The sequence below is a fragment of the Mustela nigripes genome, chromosome 3 (assembly GCF_022355385.1).
Source record: "Mustela nigripes isolate SB6536 chromosome 3, MUSNIG.SB6536, whole genome shotgun sequence".
Lineage (NCBI taxonomy): Eukaryota > Metazoa > Chordata > Mammalia > Carnivora > Mustelidae > Mustela > Mustela nigripes.
Genome location: NC_081559.1, coordinates 127,320,924 through 127,336,614, shown reverse-complemented (window position 1 = coordinate 127,336,614; position 15,691 = coordinate 127,320,924). Strand labels below are relative to the sequence as shown.

Sequence of the window (15,691 nt, the reverse complement as noted above, 5' to 3'; positions counted from 1 at the left end):
GACAACACCCGTCTAATACAGACCAAGCATTTTTTTATTGCTGTATTCTGTATGTCACTGCACTCCCCCAATGACACTGGCAAGAGACTTCTGCATCTTTTCACTTGGGGAGGGGTCCTGCTCAGAAGTGCACAACTCTATTAGCTTATTAACACAGTGCTGGTTGCCACAAAGGAGGGTGACAGAAACCATGGGCCCGATGCTTTCACATTCTAACAGTGGGGTAAATTTTCTTAGGCTGTTTTGACAGCAACTCCCAGAAGCCTCTCTTTAAATTCTAGAATCTATTAATACGGTACTTGAGGTTTAATTTTTACATCATCCATGAAGACTTCTGTCCTTGTTCTGTGATGGTTGCTTAGACTAGAAAAAGGCCGCAAACTTCTTCAGCCAGATGACTACTGATCCCCATAACCACACTGCCTTTTCAAAATGAGTCTGGTCTTCAGTCTACAGTAAACAACAACAACCCACTGTGTTCTTAATTCAGTTTCCTAAAAAGTTATGCATTCGGATTTACTAAACAAAAAGAGACAAACAAAATCACAGCTGACTGCATTTCAAAACGTGAATGATGTCATGATTTTCTAGAGCCCTCCCCTGACAGTAGATATCTCATCTCAAGTGCCTGGCAGAGGAGGAAGAGTCACTCTCAGAGGACACGCAAATATTACTTGACTCACTTTTCTCTTATTGTAGGAGGTTTTATCCCTTCTGAAAAGAATTTCTTGGTTATACATGTAAGCTAGTCAACTTTTATACCAATCACACATTTTCCAGAAAAATTAAATTCATGAAATTTCAAAGACAAAAGAGTTAGTAAGCAATGGCCTCCAAAGCACTAAATAAACCATACCAATATTTCCCAATTCCCACTTCCTGCTTCATTTTTCCAATTACTTTTTAAATTCTTATTTGGAACTTAATTGGGAATCCCGATTAAAAGGAAAAAAAGTCAGAGTTTACTTACAAGTTTTTGTATTTCACATAGAATTCCTCAACTTCTACCTCCTCTCCAGAGTCCTTCTGCAACAAAAGATAATTTTTAGGCACTTAAAACCAACTATCAGAATAATCCAAAAGTAATGATTTACTCCCAAAGGAACACAAAACAGGCAGGACCAAGGCAGCACGGGCCGTTCTTGTGAGGATGAGTGAGGTGCGAGCTGAAGGCGGCCAGGGAGACGAGGACTCATGCACTTAGGCCCATGCTGCTACTCGATGGGCTACAGCTCCTACGACATGAATCATTTTAACTCCTCCCTAACCACATGCAGCTTCATTCACAACAACCTGACCCCAAACCTGGCTCTCTGCCAAAGCCACAGTGTTAAGTAGACGCCAAGTGTACCATTTTCTCAGGCAGCAGCCAATTAGCAACTGCTCTCCTGAATGCCATATGTATTATTTTTGGCTGCCTCGTGGCAACTTTACATTGTGGGTTTTGTAATGTTTTAAAATATTTAAAAGACATTTATTCCTCCATATAGTTAATAACTCTAAACAAGAAACCATATAAAACTAAACCTTGTTCTTCTGCTGTAATATCAGTGCATCACAATTCACAGTTTTAGTTTTACTCAATGGTACAATTAAAATCTCTCAGACAAGATGTCTCACACACATAGCAGCCAAATAAAATTAACACTCCAACTACTACATTTAGGTAAGGTTAGAATCGTGATACGCATCAGCCGAATCAAGAGGTCAATGGTACACCATTGACCATTATCTACACCATCTCCCTTGATCCCACCTACTGCTGTGTATGCAGGAGATACTGCTCAAATGATATTTTAAGTATCTCTTTCAATATTTTTTTCCCTTCTGGTTTTAGGCTGTTAAACAAGTCATAATATGTAATTTTCTCCTGGAACGTTGGATCAGATAAATCAGGGATGAAAATGTAAACACCACTTACAGAGGGTTAGGGCTTGCTTTTACACTCTTACAAGTGCACCCAAACCTGCCTGGAGGGTCACACTTGGCGAAGCTGCCTCAGAGATGCTGCACAGAAAATTAAGGCAAGCAGGAACATGGCAGAGGACAAACAAAGGAGCAAAGACTTCTAGACTGGATGACGAGCAGGCACAGGCTCTGCTCCAAGAGCCTACAGTTTCCCTCAATCCCTAATCTCCAAGCTGCTATCAAAGATTGTGAACTTCAACTTTTTTTTTAAAACCCTCACTTGTATCAGTTAAACCTAAAGTTTACACTGTTTCTTCCACCTGCGTAGAGATCAGCAATTAGAAGACAGGATACTCAAGTGTGTAGTCAAAGCCCATTCATAACTGGTTCAAACCTAACACCTATCAATGATCATAACCATAAACAGCTTTTTAACCAACATATAGAGAACACCATCAATACCCCAAATGTTTGGATGTCCAAAATAGGAAAAGAAATGTTTGTCAGATACCCTCAAGAACAGCAAGGTAAATCTGCAATCAATTTAGAAATAAGTTCTAGTCAATTCAAGTGACAATCCATCCAGCCCCCACTTTACTTTTTTCGAGCCCCAATGTTCCCTCTTCTACTCACACGTTTCAGCAGTCATTTGAAATGTATTATCTCTGCACACAACTGGCTATTCCAGTAGAAAGGCCAAGACAAATCAGAAGACAACCAGGGTAAAGGGAAAGCCAGCATGAGCCTAGATCCTTTAACACCTGTCACATCATCATCATGAAATTCAGTCCTAGAATGGAATTCAAACATCTGGTCTACCATTTTTACTCTTTTGATGCTGACTATATTTCTTTCAATTCAGAAAGGGTGTTTCAAAATTATGCTATCTTTGAAGTAATAAAACAACAACAACAAAATAAACAACAAAACAAAAACACAAGGTTTATCATTTCTAGGCCTATTATTTCCTGATTTCCTTCTTCCCAATCCTTCCTCCTATACTGTCTTTCTCATTGCATTATAAATAGTCTCACTGGCCCATTAATTTCTAAGTGGGCACCAAGGTACACAGGAACAACTCTGGAACCAGAGGGATAGTTTTCCTTCTGTCCAAATCCTGTTGCCAGAAAGCTCTGACTCAAAGCCATCAGCTGTCCGTCCCAGGCTTTCATCAATACCCATTTTCTTGTCATGATCAGCTATTCCTCTAGGTCTAGAACTGTCTGAGGGGCAGCAATTAGGTTCCAAGGAGTTCTGTAGTAGCACCAGGAGCTGGTGTAAAATTCTACCAGGGCCTATTTCTTCTGGATGCCCCAAATTATAAGCTTGTTCTTTGATTAAGTGCCCACCCATACTGGATCACCTTCTTGCCCCTAGAGCTGTAAGTAGAGCTGTTTTGTACCTTTTGTTTCCCATAAATACGCTCCTGCTGACCTCTTCTCCTTTATTAATAGCAAAACAATTAACAAAAGTCTGTGAATTCATAAGCCCTCAGATATTAATTATTCACTAAATGGCAGTTTAGCCTCTGGTGATAGTTGGAAACAGCCCCAACAACTACATGTCCCCATGTCCAACTTTCAGACACCATTCTGTAATGGGCATAACCAATGAATAACTGACTCATAGCACTACTTCTGGACACGCATGCACGCACCTTTAAACCACACCTTTGAGAGCTCTCTAAAGTAATTTTATGTGTTCAATGGAACATTTAACAAAAATGTGTATATCTCATTAGACTCCAAAGCTAGTCTATGAAAATCCTTATTATTCATATGAAATTTGAAGTTACAAATATATTAAGCTATACTTGTTTCTATCGTTCACAGGAACCAGAAACCTTGACCAGGTATTAAATCGACACCTTTGGCCACCTGGATTCTACAACAGCAATCTAGGTAAATGATAATCCTGCAGCCTAAAATAATGAATGACCTTTCCTAAGCATTTGCAGCTAAACTATAGTGCCAAAAGGGAAAATGCTGTTGCATAATTTACAACAGAAAGTGAGAACACCTTGATATATCAATAAAGCAAAGGTACAAATCATTTCCTCCTCCTGACCCAACCTATTCTACTCTACCAGAGATAGCAAATCATAGTTCACTTACGGAGAAAAGAGGACATAATAAATGTGATGAAGCGTTTTGCCTGCTTTACATACTATTTGTTGTTGTTATTAGTGGGTTCAGCTGAAGAGGATTAAAACAAATACCCTGGAATTTTAAATTAGCTCTTAAGAAAACATATGGGATAACTTAAAGAAACAAAGAATTCCACTAAATAGAATCAGAATTCACTTTTAAAACTATTTTTGGCCTTCCGATACAAAAAGGATTCGAATCATCATTCCCCAAGGACGGATGGCTCCAAGCAGAAAGGGCTACATGATGGGCTAAATGTGGAAAACGAAAAGAATTAAAACGTTGTACAATCCAAAAGTCCATTCTTAAATGTACCATAAAATTCAAGTACAAGAATTAGCGACATCCCTTCCGCTGGATCTCACGCACATGAATGTGAGTTTAGAATGACACACGGGACTGAGCCGTCCCTAGTCAGCACGAGACGCTGAATCGTGGAGGCCCTGCCAGATGAGCTCTGCGTCTACATGACTCCCTCACAATGGGAAATGATTCTCAGGCTACAATGATGAGGTCAACGGACGTGGAAAACCATCATCTGAGTCCCCACTATGTGTCAGCACCATGGAGGGTACGCTCGGAGAGCTCCCGGCGAGTTTCTGTAGCCCTGCCAGCGGGAGATAAAGGCCTCTTCTCGCAGCTACTTCTTCAATTATTCATGGTAAGAGGATGCAGACCAGCAGGCATAGCTAGAAGCCGCAGGAAAATCTCAAATTTCCTTTTGTTTCTATTTGCCACACTTTCCTCCAATGTTAATAAAGCTGATAACTAAAGTAGCTATTTCAAGAACACAACCAGTCGAAAGTTGGTACCTGCTCATGTTTACAACATTCGGACGGTTTTTATCACACTTTATGAAATACCAGTCACATACAAGCAAGATGCGTCAGTGGGCTCTACATCTCATCCGTACTTTAAACCACACCTCAAGGCTCCCCTCCCCTTCCGGGGCAATTTCTCCATTCATCTTCGCCATCCGAAAATTCCTACCTACTCAACAAACACTCTACCCTCCTATAAAAATCAAGTGATTTTTCACCTCCTATGAGAAAACCACCCCGGTTGTCCGTAAATGGTAATAATACCTATTTCCTAACCAAGGATACCTACCTCTCAAGGGTCATAAGAAAAGAAAATGAGTTTTAAAGTGCGCAAAGCAGAAAGAAAAAGCAATGTCCTACATAACCCGCACTCTAGGTAGCTCTGAATAATAGAGCTAATTACAACGTCCACCCCCAAACCTGCCAAGCATGTCTGCTGAAGCACCATCAACTAGGTGAGAAGCCCTACATCCCACCAAACCACAGGCTGTTCACTCCAACAAGTCACTTCAATTCTGTGAAGGGGACTGTTCTTTGAAGCATGTCAAGGATTTAAATTTTACTACATATCTACAATTCGCAAATTATCGGTTCCAGAGTCATTAGCAGGACAAAAACACAACCTTTCTAATGAGTTAAACAGCGCTCATTTCTGCTTGAACAGGTGGGAAATTTGGTTGAAATTTCATCATTTAATCCATCAGAGAGGAAGTCGTCAGTTCAAAGAGTCAACAGAAAGCCACTCCATTATACCCCTGCTATCTCCTACACTCAATTTGAAAATATCTTGATATGTCATTCTTGATTATTTTCATGTGAACTAGAGTTGCATATTCTGATAAAAATCCACACTCTGAATAACACAATAGAAAAGCAAACGGTACTGCAACAAAGGTAAAGAGAAATGCCCTGCTGGTCTAATACCATTTTCAAGGGTCTCCAGACAGTAGCATTTGAAAAGCAAAGGTTCCCTATTTGATAAGCCTGTGTCTCTTCTCACAGATTCCTCCATGCCTCCTCTCCCTCACAATGGGAAGTTACACTTTGTATACATCTTACATTAAAAAAAAAAAAGAGAGAGAGAGAGAAAGGCTGATTTCCCACCAACCTGGAAAGCAAATACGAAAGAAAGAATTGCATTTGACAATGATTCAAGCTGAAAGACAGACGCCCTATATGTAAAGGATATCATTTTCTCAGAACACCGTAAATTGTATGCCGGAATATAGAGATGTATCTCGATGACTATGTAATTCTTCAAACAAAATAAAGCATTTCCTCCAACTGGGCAAGAGAGAGATGGTTGGGATGGAAGAAAATGCAGTGTTACTGGACTACTTTGTCACTGAGGATATGTGTTCCTCATTGACAAAGTTACCAGACTCGTCTTTGCAAGACCAACATAAATTTTGACTAATTTTGAATAAATCATATTGAAGAAAGTCATATTATCTTTTAAAACTACACTGAAGGGGCACCTGGTTGGCTCAATCAGTAAGAGCATGCAACTCTTGATCTTGGGGTTGTGAGCTCAAGCCCGATGCTGGGTGTAGAGATTACTTTTTTTAAAAAAAGGAATCTAAAAAAAAAAAAAAAAAAATTACACTGGAAGCGGTTTTGTGTCTCACGTTTGCACTGAAAAATAAAAGATTTCAGTGAGTATTTTAACTGGATATGAAGAATGTTACGAAAAGTATGAGAAAACACCTGCTCACTAAAATGATAAACCTCCATCTTGGGGGTGTCAGGGGCAGGCAGGAAACTTTCCTAAGGGAGATGAGGGGTAAATTCATGTCTATGATTTTTATGAATATTTTTGAAAAAGGCAGACTAAGCCTCTAAAAGCCCAATATAGTTCTTTGGTGACATCTTGAGTCTCTTGTCTACTCTAAATGGTATAATAAAGCACTGACTGAAATTTCCATTTCATTTGGGGCTAAATCTCCCCAAAGTTTTATATTTGGCTAGTAAATCAAACAGGATTAGAAATATCACCAAAAGTGTTATTGTACAATAGTGGTTGTTGTACATTAGTGAACTTTTTAAAGGAGATTGTAAAGCAAAAAACAATTTAAGAGTCAGACTTACACCATAGGTTTGGATCACTCCAAATGGTGCTTACCTGTTTTTTTATTGAACGACTACTCATGATTTTTTCTACCACTGGACCTTCTGCATCGACAGATTCCTAAACAAAACAAAACAAAATCAAAGAAAGTAGAATAAATCAGTCCAAATGGAAATCTTTCATTCCATGCTACAGAAAAAGAGATCATTCCCCTTGCACATCTATCCCCTTTAAATTCTTGCCCTTTATACACCACTGGGTTCAAAGTCGCCAGTGGGAAATATGACTGAAAAGAACAAGACCCTCACTCTCCAGATAGGCAAAAAGAAGATCTGTGTTTATTACTTCATGATTATGTGGTTTAATTACGTGGACTAGCATGGGTCCCTAAAGCCAGAGAACATTCAGAAACTCCAGCTGCCAAAAGAAAATAATCTCCGCATGACAGCAGTCAAAAATATAACTTTTCCTCATCTATACCCATGGGGTAAATAGAGTCATCATTTTGTTATTGTAGGCAGCTTTTATCTATGTTGGTCACATAAAACGTTATATAACAACTTAACATAGCACAAATTACCAAATAAAGTAAAGAACTGCATTTAATATACTTTGCAACGGGTTACCAGTTTGTTAACTAAAGTACAGTAATGGTAACAAAAGGGCATTTAAAAAAAATAAAAGATCTTTACAATAATCAATCCTACGTTACTACCCATATTTGATACAAACTATTTCATCCATCATTTACATTGCACAGAAAATAAAGTATGCCCTGCTGGGCACTACAAGGCAGTAATTTCATAAAGGGGTTCCGACGGTGCCTAACAGCAGGAGACACGCTTGAGTGGTTTATTAAAGTCCCAGAAGATGCAGCCCTGAATTCTTCAGAGGTAAATTCACCCTCCTTGCATCCTAGCTCTGACTCTTCCTCAGCACAGACCATTAATTCTCCAAAACTGTGTCAAATTACATATCATAGGCTTATATAAATAAGTTTCAGCAAGCAGGGCTTTCTAAAAGATACTGCTGCACAAGCACAGCCCCACAGCACGTCAGCCAACAGTAGCTGAATGTTCTCCGGCTCAAATCCCAGGTTTCCAGCTAGGAGCTCTCTGGTCCACCTTCTCCAAGGCACATGAGAACCACAAGGGAGGGCCGCTGACCTGCTGCTCCGACTGCGAGGTGTTGGAGGGGGAGTCTCTCCCAGCAGCGTCCGCATCATCTACCTCCTCGTCGGAAATCTTGAACTCCAAATCTTCCGTGTATCGCTTTCTCTTCACCTGCCTGCTGGAACGTCTCTTCTAAAACAGAAACAAACAAACAAACAAACAAACCCAACGGAGCAGGTTTAAAAAGCCATCACTGACGTTCTTGATAACTTTTCAGATGGTACGATACACGTGTACATTTTTTTAAAATTAATCTTGAAGAAAAGCTGATGAATTTAAGCTTGTACGTTGCCTAAGAAACCAGAGTGGCAATGAACATGACAGAGATGGGGGAAGTCTGGAGTCAGCCACCGGGGACTGGGCGAGGCTGGGCTGCTTCCAGCTACCAGACCTTCAGCTGGAGACTATAAGCAACCACGTAACTGATTCTTTACTTGGGTGGCATATTGCTCAGAAGTGAAAACAGTACAGAAGCCGGATGACAGCTACATAGGAATTCCTTTTACTATTCTATTTCTGTATGTTTTAAAATTTTTCCTCTAATAAAAGGTCTGCAAAAATAAAGGTATTAGAAGATAACCTGCAAATTATAAAGTTCCACATAAATACTGAAATAGTACTTCAGAGGGCCATTTAAATAAAAGGTCTGCATTTTAATTTTGGCAACAGTCTGAAAATTTTTGAAAAGATGAAGGACTAAATGGCAGAAGTGATAATGAATGACTATGAAAAGTAATTTTACTTTTTTTGGTTAAAATTTTTTTTTTTAACCACACTGATGAAAATGTGAAATCCTGGTAATAGCTATTACTATTACCTATTGCTAATAGGTATTAGTAAGATTATTGGCAAAATAGGTTCCCTGCCACCCCATGGTCAAAAGAACCCACTCCACCTCAGCAGGACAGTGTGGCCATGGCTATCAAAATTTAAAACATGCCCACCCTTTGACCTAGCAATGACGCTTCTAGTCAGGTACGTAACATATCTTCGGAATAACTGCAAGATACCGCAATTGTTTTTTAGCCCCAAACTTTTAGATCTTCAGAATAGCTGCAGGATAAATTGTAAAATAAAAAGAAAAGAAAGTCACATAATAAGAAGTAGCTTATAATTCTATATAAGATCTCTTTGTGTGGCTCATCAATACATAAACTCAAGACAAGGACACTGAATGTTTTGTGTACTTCTCTATGACTCAGTGCACATTTCCTTAAAAAAAAAAAAAATGAATGTATATGTTTACGTTTTCAATCACACAAAAAAAATCTGAAAAGACACATAAATTATTAGCAGCTATGAATTCTAGGGAGTGAAGTGAATGAAGCAGGAGGACTTTTACACTTTTCGTTCAAAATAATTCTGTATTGTTAGACCTTTCTGATGAAGAATTAGTTTTGTGAGTTAATGAAAAATGGGGAGGAATAACTTTTCATTAATATGTGTATTTGATAAAAGCTAACGTAACTATAAAATGACATATGTAAGTTTAAATCACTGGTAAGTGTAAGATTATAGCTTGTAGAGGAGTTTAGGAAGCACACAGAATGAATAAAAATACTGAGAAAAGTAACACTAGTGAACCTTTTACTAAAAACTACAAAATAAAACTTTTTAAAAAATTTAAAAAATTTTTTAAAAAGATTTATTTATTTATTTATTTCACAGACAGGATCACAAGCAGGCAGAGAGAGAGAAGGAAGCAGGCTGCCTGCTAAGCAGAGCGCCCAATGCGGAGCTCGATCCCAGAATCCTGGGATCATGACCTGAGCTGAAGGCAGAGGCTTTAACCCACTGAGCCACCCAGGCAACCCCAAAATAAAACTTTTTAAAGAGACTCATGAATTGCAAAGTTGGTCAGTTAGGCAGAAAGGCAAGTCACCCCACCATGCAGAGCAGAGGAGGAACAAGCAAGACATTCGTGGCTCAAGTCAGGACCAAGGAAGCCTAGTACCTTGCCTCAAAGGGTAAGACAGTTTTTTTTGTTTTTGTTTTGTTTTGTGTTTTTAATGTTTCTGCTCTCTCTGCTCTCAAGAGGGAATGTGAGGCAGTTCACAGTGCCAACTCGATATAATATGACCATCAAATGAGTTGTTGGAGACTATGAGCACTTAGTCCTAACACAGTTGTGACTGTAGAGGGGCAAAGTACCTTTCTGACTCAAGGTTTGTGGAATAACCTCTTAGTAACAGACTTCCTAGCAGCTTAGACCAGCAGCAGTAGTAACATAAACCAGAGGTCCTCCACTGAACCTTCTTGTCAGCCCCGCCTGGAACCAATTCCAGGTTGGGGAGGGGGGAACCTCCCCCAACTCCCCGCAAAAATCAGCAGGGGTTCTGCCATCTGTGACCCTTCCCCACACCACCAAGGCAGTTTAAACTTGTGGGCCATCAAAATGAGCGCTGAGTGTCTGAATTAGCCCAGATTCTCACTATGTGACCTTGGACATGTCTTTTGTGGACCTCAGTTTCCTGGTCTGCAGAATGGGGTTAATGATAGTTAACTATGTCATAAGTATACTTGAAGATCACATAAAGCAATTAGATTACATAACAGAATTCACTGAAAACATTTAGAACAGTGCACGGTACATACGAATGACAAATGAAATCAGTAGGTTTAAAGTCATCATTAACTAGCTCCGCCTTTCCAAAAAAATAAAAAATCAGAAAGCACTGAGGCTACAAGGTCAGACTACCCTGCACACAGCTTCCCTTCTCTCTTCACAAAGCTGATCTCTCTTCCTAACTCCTGCTCCTGTGCCCATTTAACCTCCCCTTACTTCTCAACTGTCCATTTCTTTCAGATATAAAAGGCTGTTAAGAGGAACAATATTTCAATTTTATAAAATTCAGCATAATATCTGTATTTCATCTAATATATCCATTTAACTAAATTGAAATGGACTGATCTATATTTTCCTCTTGTCGTCCTTAACCTAAGGAGGAATGTGCTACCAGTGATGCACCTGTGATGTTTTATCAGGCTGCCCTGGTTGGGGTCATGTCACAGTACTTCGTCCAGCCTAAGTAACTGAACAGCTTACAGGGAGCCCAAGACAAATCCCCTTTACACTAAATATCACTACTGAAGAAATGTTACAGTACAATAAAATAGGAAGCTTTTTGTTTTCTTGAGCAGAAATTTATGATTGGTGGACATAACTGTTTTACTTGTGGAAGTTTGTCCTCACATCAACTTGGATGCCCTCCTCATTCTCTCTCTCAAATAAATTAAAATATAAAAAAATAAATAAAATAAAATACAACTAAATTAAATTAACCATAACTCAAAACTTCTGAACTGACACTAAAACAATAGGTCAACTTGTTAAACTTGGATTGCTTTAGAAAAGTTGCATATAATTAACATGGCTACACCAAAGAGAAGACTTACACATGCTTTCAATATCTCTCCGCAATAGTACTTTGAGATACAATTTTCAGTTTACATTATATGGCATTTACTAGTTTAAACCAATCACAGAAACCAAGAACTGTTAGCCCTTTATGCATAGGATACAGGAAGAAACAACAAACAGCAGACAGCATCACTTCCTGTGTCAGGAGACAGAAGAAGACCTGCCTTCAAACCCTGTGTGGTTGTTTATATGAGCTACTGAACCTGCAACAGTTATGCACTAGCCAATTAGAAAGGATGCACTGATGTTCATTTGAACAGACTGGCCTTTTTCTAGAACTGAAACGCAGAAGGAAAAAAATGAGTATTTCATAAAGTCCAACTGTGTCTCTATAAATACAAACACTTTTAAGAAACAGCAGCGTTATTTGTGAGGAAACAATAGAATTTTCTTGACTTGTATGAATAAATCTGTTTAATGTTGTCCAAATACTACTGCCATAAAGGCCCTAGTTGAAGCAAACATGATGCAGGAAAAAACAGACTTGCGCATTAAAATAAAATTTAAAACCATCCAAATATTTAGTTTAAAAGTCCCTAAGCAATTAAAAAAGACATCCACTTACCTTTCCTATCTCTTCAGTGATGTGTAAAAGGAAATTACAAAATTTACCCAAACGGCCAGAGGCATCACAAGTTAGTTAAAGAATCAAACCAAACCACATTAATTCACAAGTACTCTATCTTTCCTCTCCTTTTTGGGCCCTCTTAGTTTAAGCCATTCCGTGACATTTTAGACATCAGGGAGTTCTACTAAAAAACAAACAAACGGGGTGCCCTGGCTGGCTCAGCCAGTAGAGCACATGACTCATGATCTCAGGATTGTGGGTTTGAGCCTCACATTGGGTGCAAAGATTACTCAAAAATAAAATCTCTTAAACAAACAAAACAAAACCCTAACTTTCTGAAATTCTTTAGGAGAGAGCTGCAAATGGCATATTTTTTCTTTTCTAACTTTTAAGCGACTTGGTAGATAGTACAGATAGCAAGTACTTTGAGTGGACCAAATTCTCAGAAAAAGGCAAGCAGGCTGTTAGGGGCAGACTTCTGATTTGAGCAGGGCTCCTCAGTAACTGCTCCTTGATAACTTAGATGTCAATCACTGAAGTGACATTCTTAGCCATCCCAGTGGAACATACTGGCATGCTTCCAGAGAACGTAACAAGGAAATAATTTTTAACAGTCACGTGGAAGGGCCTCTTACCTTGTAGTCCAATCAGTGAAGGCAGTGTGCTTTACAGGTAAGAATCTAAATTCCTAATGTTTATCTCAGTTTTTCAACTGCTTCCTACAAAATTCTCCAAGAGTCAGGAGAATCTAATACTGAAAAGTTCTGCACCGCTGCCATCCAGAAAGTCACAAACTTGTTCACAGAAACTTATTATATGACTATAAAGCTCAACTCTGGCCTTCAAATGTCAGAAATCTTAAGACAAGCTACAGATTACACGTTGGTTTTTTTAATTCTGCAAAATAAAAGAATTGACAAGCAACCGAACATCAGAGAAAATGAGAAATGTGAAAGCAGCTTTACACAAACCAATATATCAACAACGTGTTAACATTAATATATACATCAACATCGAAAGATACATTTACAGAAGTAAATGAAGATCCTCCGTTTTCTTTATCACGGGGTCAAAGATGACAAAACCAAGAAGTCGGGGGTCTAATTTCGTGCTGGCCCCCAGCTCTCACCATTATGGCTCTAGTGTTCCAGACAACAATAAAGCCACCTTTAAAGCAGCTCTATAACAAAGACAGGGGAGGTCTAGTGTACTTGATACGCAGCTAAAGTTACCCATGCTAAATAACCAAGGCTCGGGATCAGAATGATGGTATTACCTGAACACCTGGGTCCTCATCTTCTTCAGGAGGAGGAGATGGTGGGGGCGTTTTGTCTAAGTCTGAATTTTCAGAACCTTCTGTTTTTCCCTTGTTGACCTTTTTCTTCAAAGCACTTGCTTCTGAATCAGGTTTCTTATTACTAGAATTCAAAGTGGATCACTTAGTGTTCACTTTTTAATGAGGTTTTCCACATGTCCCCATGCCTTATATTTCCCGCATTAATATCCCGAAAGTATCAATGACAACTGATAAATCGATGCACATTGGCCATTTACAGTTAAACGGCACTCTCAAGTAAGTTTTTACAGCAAAACCCCACAATGATGACCTCTGGCAAATATCTGACCTAATTAAAAAGAAATTTCATGCAAAAACTCCTAATACCACCCGGAATACATTTGTTCTTCTAGACAATGCAAAATCCCTGCCAATACACCAAGGCAGAATGAAAAATCAGATCAAGAAGTAGTTTTGCTATTAAGTTTTTAAGGTACAGAATGATTTTTTTTTTTTTTAATGTCTCAGGAAACAACACTATAATGATCATTTCTTTGTTTCTCTTGCAGAGAGTTTTAAATACTCCTATTTAAGTCCTTTTCATAACCAACACTACTAGGTGTCCTCTATTATGTCATCCAGCTATATTATTATCCAATGACAGCCTTTTAAAATATAACAAAATATATGGCAATTTCCTGTACTACATAATTTTACTTAATGCTGTCTTCTTCATTTAAAATAATCTTTGTTTTGGTGCTAGGCATTTTTGACGCAGTCACAATAGCCTTTCCTTCAAAAGCTAGGTCTCTGAAATACAAAAATATAGCAAGGCGACCCCAATAATTAAAGTGCATGTTCCATACTATGTTTCTGTCAAACGTTAATAGGATTTGAATGTTACATAAGTCAAAAGACATGAATGAACTCTAAGAAAAAAATTTTTTTTTAATTTTTTACCGTTACCTTTAGAACCTTCATTTGACATTCTTTTAGAATGTACATTTAATGGTATCTTCCATTCCAATTTCTAAACAAGCCCCAAGGTTTTCTAACATTATCATGTTATCCAACATTTAAATTCATCTAACCTTGGTAATGATTACATTTATTATTTCTGGAAAACCTAAAATTCTAAGAAACTTGAAAAAAAGATGTATTTCAAAAGCCTTTAAAAAGTTTATTTATTGAAGTTTATGAATTCCAGAAAAGTATGCTGACAGAATGCATTAAACAGCATTTTTTCAGCCTCAGTTACTATAAAGGACACCAAGACATCTCTATTGCTTTTATTTCAATAAAACATAACACGTAAAATATTTCAGAAGTATGTTAGTATAATAAAGTATCCATCACTCACCTAAAATTTCTATCATGAGTAAATAAAATATTTGGTAATCCTAAACTAGTTCTTTCTAAATGCTCAGAGCTTGTTTTTATTTTGTGAACATTGTAGCATGGTAAATAGCCACATAGGGAAGTAACTTACAAGAATTCAAGATTACAGCAAAGGGCAGTTAGATTTAAAGAGCTTTTTTATTTAAAAAAAATTTTTTTTAAAGGCAGTGTCTGAAAAACTTGAAGTCCCCAAAAGATTCATGGAAATAATAATATTTTTTAAATTAAAAAAAAAAATCCATACAACAGTTCCTCATCCGACTGTCCTAGTGTTTACGCTACACATGGACAGAAGTCTCCCCTACCATGAGGCTCCATTTCCAGCATTTATTTCCGCTCTAACTGCCACAAATTATACAATACTACAGCTGAACGCTGGGCCCCTTTCCTTTCATCTGCACGCCAAGAGCAATCAGATTACCCTGGTAACCAGCGGTCACATGACCAGCACCTGCTCTTTTGGCTGGATGCCACTGACTAAAGCCATCTGCTTCCCTCAATCAGCTTTCAAACATTCTCAACACCTGCGCTGCAGTGTTTTGTGGTTTCTTTTATCAAATCAGTGCAAAACTGCTTCCAAAACTTTACATATTTCTCAAATTTGTTTAAATCAGAGGTAGGCCTGTCACAGAGTTGAACCACTGCCAGGTAAAGTAAGTCGGCAGCCGGTGCTTTTCACGGTGACCTCTCCGCACCAGAACGAAGTACACAATTTAATTTAGTGGGGTTACTGCACCCTGTGTGAACTATCCTATAGGAGTAAAAAGGCTTACTGTCTTAGAGCCACCAGAGCCCAGGTTTGATGAAATATCAATTTGCCGAAGGAGAGAAGTGCTAATGATTTTCCATCTGCCCTTCCCATGAATGAACTATGTGGAACCTCCAAGGCTGTTAAAAGTCAGACAAGACCTC

General features: G+C 38.4%; 1 protein-coding gene across 9 annotated transcripts in view; it reads right to left on the bottom strand.

Moving 5' to 3' along the window:
• The window catches only part of CHD7 (chromodomain helicase DNA binding protein 7), a 186,685-nt gene that overhangs the window by 56,547 nt on the left and 114,447 nt on the right, over positions 1–15,691 (bottom strand). For all 9 annotated transcript variants that reach the window (XM_059394627.1, XM_059394625.1, XM_059394626.1 and 6 more), the window contains 4 exons: positions 13,382–13,523; positions 8,111–8,248; positions 6,999–7,064; positions 971–1,026 (listed from right to left, as the gene is read on the bottom strand). In XM_059394627.1, coding sequence (XP_059250610.1) covers positions 971–1,026; positions 6,999–7,064; positions 8,111–8,248; positions 13,382–13,523 — 402 coding nt within the window. The remainder of the gene's footprint in view (positions 1–970; positions 1,027–6,998; positions 7,065–8,110; positions 8,249–13,381; positions 13,524–15,691) is intronic.